Genomic DNA, 6,028 nt, shown 5'->3' on the forward strand with positions numbered 1-6,028 from the left:
AATTCAATAACATGCCTTTACAGCACTCAACTACAGTTTTTAACTGTGACTATTTCAGCCTCAGTCATTGCAATTAGTTAATTAATTAAGAACAAAACCTGTTAACTTAAAAATCAAAGGCTATAATCAGTGTCACCTTAGCAAATGGAAACACAAAATCAATAGTGAACTAAAGTAATTACAAAGATGGGGAGTTTAAGTTTCTGTCACAGACCCTCAGCATCAGGATCAAAAAGGGAGACCACAACTCCTTACTCAGCAGCAGAGGAATCCATTCAGTTACTTTCTTGGAGATGCCTTCTAATCAGTGGCACCCCAGTTTGTCATCCACAATGATGTTAGTGATGTTAGTGCTGTCAGGCCGGTCAGAGATCCGTTAGCCCCAGAGCCTGCCCAGCCTCACTGGGAGAGCTGTGCACTGCTGAGGTAGACAGGGGATTGTGAGGGGTTCTTGAAGGTAAAAATCAATAGGTTGTGCTGCTATGAAGTGTTTATTCAAAGAAGATTACTTACCTCTTACTGGATCCAAGTGAGTACTTGGGAGTAAAGATATTCTTCAATGAGAGGTACCTTGAAGAAGAACACATTTAAATTCAAATTGGTAAGGTGGTGGTTGCCCACATATGTCAGTTAGCCCACATGTAAGATGGAGGAGGGATTTATTAGTGAGGGCATCACTATTTTCCAATGCCGCCCCCACAATTCCTCTTCACTTCTGCCCGAAATCTGGAAAATCTTGACTGGTCAATATGTCAATCATTTTTGAATTAGGTTTGAACCATTTCTTACAAATGCAGATTCATATTCCAGTGAATCAAAGACAAAATTTATGCAGCCTCCTTCAGATCCTGGAGAGCATTCTGAAATTCCTCATTGTTGCGATCACATTCCAGGGGTCTCTGAAATGATCCAATGGCTTCGGATTTCTTGCCATCCAATTGGTGCAAAAATCCCAATATGCCAAAGGCAACACTGTCTCTTGAATACTCGTTCAATCAATCTTCAGCAATTTCTTTCAGTTTTGCTTGACATTTCACAAACTGGCTTCTTTTCACTCTGATTTTTAAGCAGTCTTTAAAATAAACAATTGCATTGGGCTGGGATCTCTTCACATACAGTTGGTACAATCCATAATTCCAAAGTAATAACTGTCTATTCAAATGGTTGCAGCTATTGTTTCTGATCAGGTCTTCATACATGTCATCGATCTCGGAATATTATTTACATTCCTATAAAATTTCTGCCAGATCAAGCATTGCAAAAATAAGTGATGGTTTATGATCAAATGCTGTTTGAAAATGGTATTTGCAAAGTTCAATCAGTTTTTTTCCTTTCCTCATAAGCATTATATTTATAAGATGTTTTCTTCAGTGTAAACAGTTTCTTTTTGTAGCATAAACCGATCTGATGGTGAAGGAGTTCACAGTTTGGTTTTTCCATCAGTACCTTTTTCAACATCTCTAAGGATTGTTCAACAGATCCTTCCATTCTTAAAGCTTTGGCCGCATATTGAATTAAATAGGGATCATCAGGAGAATTCAGGAGCACATCTTCTAACAATCTGTGAGATTCCTCTTTCTGTTTGAAATATTGTAGTCTTAGAGCCAGCGTGACCTTGAGAAAAGAGTCCTTTGGGTTCAGTTCCAATGCCCGATGTAACTGTTTCACTACTTTGCAGTGCTCAGGACTCTGAGGGACTTCAATATTTTCTTTAATTCGGAACAGAGAGGTTGCGTGAGCTGTATTCCACTCAATGTTATCAGGATCTGCTTCCAGAGTCTTCTCAATACACTCATTTGCCTCTTCATAATATTTCCAGCCAAATCTCAACAGGGACCAACCCTTCTCCCCGTATACTTCAGGGGTCATTGCTGTAAAGCGAGAGGCATCAGGGAACTGTTGACAGATCCTCTCCAGCTTGTTGAGGTAGGCCTGAGCCTCTGCCACTTCTCCCACGTGGTAATAGACCCAGGCTGCATTTCCGTAGGTGACGATGCTCCACTTTTCAACATTCGACTTGTGATCCTTCCTCAGAATCTCCTCAGCTTCCCACAAATTATCGAATGCCTCCTCATGTTTACCTCGTACACAGTTGACAAAAGTAAGTAGATTGTAAGGCATGACTTTATATTGCACAATGTCAGCCTCAACTGTATAATTTAATCGTTCCTGCAAATCATCCCACTCCTCATCCTCTACTTGCAGGGTCCGTGTGAAGTGACATTGTAGCTGAAGCAGTTTCTCTTTCAGAGAATCCTTTGCGGTGTCACTGTAAGAAACTGGTGGAAAGATTTATTGTTTTTTTTCTAATCATTCATGGGCATTTTCGACACAATGCACTTTAACACCACAATCCCAGGTACCTCGAGCATCCAGCCTTACATTCTCTTCAGCATTGACACAAGAAGGGCTCAGGGAAAATCCTGAGGCCTCAAGCAGCTGAAACCAGTATATTCGAGGCCCTGGTGTAACACCAAATGTGAAAGTTAATTTCTCCAACAGTAACAGTGTGTTTGTGCTGCCACAACCCACAGATTCTGAAAAAGGAGTGTTTCCAAAGAGCTACAGCAGATACTATTACTATCCCTGTTATTTACAATGAGAATCTTTCTTACCACATGATCTGAATAAAGGGAAGGCTTCTGTGTCTTCCACCTCTGTTCACTGATTAACTGCAAGCACAAAACTAGGTGAGTTAAGCTGCTCAAAGAGATTTTATACCCTCAATATCTTTTAGTTTTTTTCAGGTAACTTTTTAGAATTCTATTCGAGAGATGAAAACTGAAACAGCAGATTGCTTATAATTTACCCCAAAAGCAACAAAACACATCACAATACAAAATATCAACTCCTCCTGGGATTATTTTTTTCTTTGTGTTATTTAGAATTGGCTGCATGCTTGCTTTTGCTGCATTGGAATAATAATGACTTCATAAAACTGTATGTTAATTGTTTTGGAATTACTATGAAAATTAAACAACTCTTATGGAATGTACAGTGCACCAAATAAAGACTCAGTGATTTTTTTAAAAAAGTATTCATTTTTGGAAGATGTGGCCATCGCTGGCTGGGCCAGCATTTATTGCCAATCCCTAGTTGTCCTTGAGAAGGAGCTGCTTGTTGAACTGTTGGAGCCCACTTGCTGTGAGTTGCCTCACAACGCTATTAGAGAGGAAATTCCAGGATTTTGACCTAGCGCCAGTGAAGGAACGGCAATATATTTCCAAGTCAGGATGGTGAGTGGCTTGGAGGCGAACCTGAAGATGGTCGTCTTCCCATGTAGCTACTGCCCTTGTCCTTCTGGTTGGAAATGGTCGTGGGTTTGGAAGGTGCTGTTTGAGAATCTTTGATGAATTTCTGCAGCGCATCGTGTGGATGATACATACTGCTGCTACTGATTGTCAGTGGTGGAGGGAGTGGATGCTTATGGCTGTGGTGGCATTCCAAGCATGCTGGCTTATCCTGGATGGTGTCAAGTTTCTTGAGTTTTCTTGGGTCTGTACTCATCCAGGCCAGTGGAGAGTATGCCATCACACTCCTGACTTGTGCCTTGTAGATAGTGAACAGGCTTTGAGGAGTCGGGAGATGAGTTACTCGATGCAGTATTCCTAGCCTCTGACTGTTTCTTGTAGCCACTGTGTTTATGTGGTGAGTCCAGTTGAGTTTCTGAACATCCTCCTGACACAAATAGATAACACATTCTCAGCACTCTCCTATGGTCTGGTGGGAAATATAACAGGAAGCAATGGAGCCCTTGTTTTGTGGTTTTTGTCTGGCTCATGTCGGACAGTCTGTTTAGAAGCTCTCCTATCTGTTTGCTAATTCCTGGTTTGATCTTGAGCTCTACTTTAATGATGCTCAGGTACCCTTGAGTCAAAAAGCGGAATAACGAGTCTGCATCGTTACCATACAGAGGCAAACCTTTTCTGTTAATTAAATCAAACACCCAGAAAAACTCGTAATGTTAAAATATGAGTGACAGAGAATTCCTAAATTCCACTATTTAAAGAAAATAACATCAATTTATCTTCTTACTCTAAAAGCAAACATTAAATACAAAAAAAACTATTCACAAATCTAAGCCCCCCTTTCTCTTAAATGCTTACTCTCTGACTCTATCTCTACAATGATACACTGTTCCAATACGACACTTACTAAAATTACATTAGCTTAACCTCAAAATCACAGTTTTTGTCTTCAATTTTCCTGCTGCTGATCTCCCTGGGTCATCTTATTTCTTTTTACTGCGATTACATTTCACATGAAAAGCTACTTTTGATTGAGAGTGTTTTCTAACTTATTTGAAAGCAAGATGTTAGATGGGCAATCAGCTGTCCAGCAGCTTCTCTCTTCTATGCAAGTTACTCTCTGGGAGAAAGTGAGGACTGCAGATGCTGGAGATCAGAGTCAAAAAGTGTAGTGCTGGAAAAGCGCAGCCAGTCAGGCAGCATCCGAGGAGCAGGAGAGTCAACATTTTGAGCATGAGCACTTCATCAGGCAGTTGCTGTTTGGCCAAATTTCAAAATGTCCCCATATTTCCCCCCCAACATCAGATCATCTCATTGACTCAATGTTGGCAAAACAATAAATTCAACCTCGATTGGGTCTTAGTATCCTGGGGCATAATTTAAACCAATTGGTTAAATTTGAATTGTTGTCAAAACAGCAACCAAAACTCAGGCATCCATTTCACAGCCAAATGTTAAATATTTTCAATTTTCCAGTACACTCTGGGATTGCCATCCAGTTATGTAGACAGGTGCTTGTAATCTCTCAGTTCAGAACAGCATTTTCTCTCTCTTAAAGGTACATTACATGCCTTCAACTTCATAAAAGCATCCAAAACCAATAAGCTGTTAACAATAGTAAAATATTGACTATGTTCAAAACAAGAGCTTGAATGGTGCTTTGCTGAAAGACGTTTCATTTCAAGTTGCACTTCTCAGGAGTACGACCTTGATTTTAAGTGAGAACACCCTGTATTGGTTTTCCGTATCCTTTTGGTTATCACTAGAAGAGAGTAGCTCTAATATGGGTGATATCTGCAGTAATAATATTCAGGAGTGATGAATTGCAAAGGGCCAAGATGTAAGTGGAAGTCAGAATGTCTTTGATCTGCTTCTTGTGAGTCCCATGAGTAAACATTTCAAGATCTTGGTGATAATTGCCAAGTTTTGCTAACTGGTTTGCCACTCCCATAGATCTTTGTAAGTTATGTACTGCCTTTACAGTAGGAGATATTTTACTGCCGTTGTTTCTTGGGGATCTGATTTTATACTATCATTGTCATTGTAATATTCCAGAATTGAATAGAGTGCTTGGCTGGGAAGCCATGTTGCCTGCTGACATTTCCACACAGCATGTATTGTATAGTCATGAACTTCTGTCACTTCTACATTGCTCATCATCCAAAACAACAAATAACTCAGTTCAACCCTTGAGAATGTTGGTCATGTTCTATTGGATGATCACTGGAGAGGAAGCAGTTGCAAATTTGTTGAAGCAATACCTCCCACATGGAGTAGACATTCCAGATTTTTCCCATAATGAACCGGCCTGAATCCACTGTTGGCATCAGGTTAAGTAAAGATCTTGCTTTTACAGCATTTGGAAAAGTTCTCATCTCCAATAGATTTAGGGTGGATTTCTCCTACCACAGCCTTGTTGAGTTGTCTAAGGTCTGCAGATGCTGGAGAACAGAGTTGGAATGTGTTCCTGATGAAGAGTTTATGCTTGAAAAGTTGACTTTCCTACTCCTCAGATGCTGCTTGGCCAGCTGTGCTTTTCCAGCACCACACTTTTTGACATATTCTGATAGAACCATCAGGTTTTGGTACAATGACCATGCCTGAATACCAATCCTTTGACGTGCCACTTGTGAAATGACACCCATTTTGGACAACTTCTGTAATTACTTTTGCTTGCTTCTCATATTAAAGAATGAGGAATTTTCCTAGGTCTATACAGGTTTAGGCACATTATATTATAACCTAAGATTATATTCTGATAAACATTTGCTGAAATTTAG

The 6,028-nt window shown here is 40.0% G+C and overlaps 1 protein-coding gene across 1 annotated transcript; it reads right to left on the minus strand.

Annotated features, from left to right (window-relative positions):
- Positions 1 to 1,229: 1,229 nt before the first annotated feature.
- On the minus strand, positions 1,230 to 5,808 carry LOC140463276 (interferon-induced protein with tetratricopeptide repeats 1-like). The gene is given in 3 exon segments (XM_072557032.1): positions 1,230 to 1,328; positions 1,330 to 2,256; positions 5,794 to 5,808. Coding segments are annotated over 3 exon segments (1,041 nt in total).
- Between the last annotated feature and the right edge of the window lie 220 nt (positions 5,809 to 6,028).

Source organism: Chiloscyllium punctatum, chromosome 38 (genome assembly GCF_047496795.1).
Source record: "Chiloscyllium punctatum isolate Juve2018m chromosome 38, sChiPun1.3, whole genome shotgun sequence".
Classification (NCBI taxonomy): domain Eukaryota; kingdom Metazoa; phylum Chordata; class Chondrichthyes; order Orectolobiformes; family Hemiscylliidae; genus Chiloscyllium; species Chiloscyllium punctatum.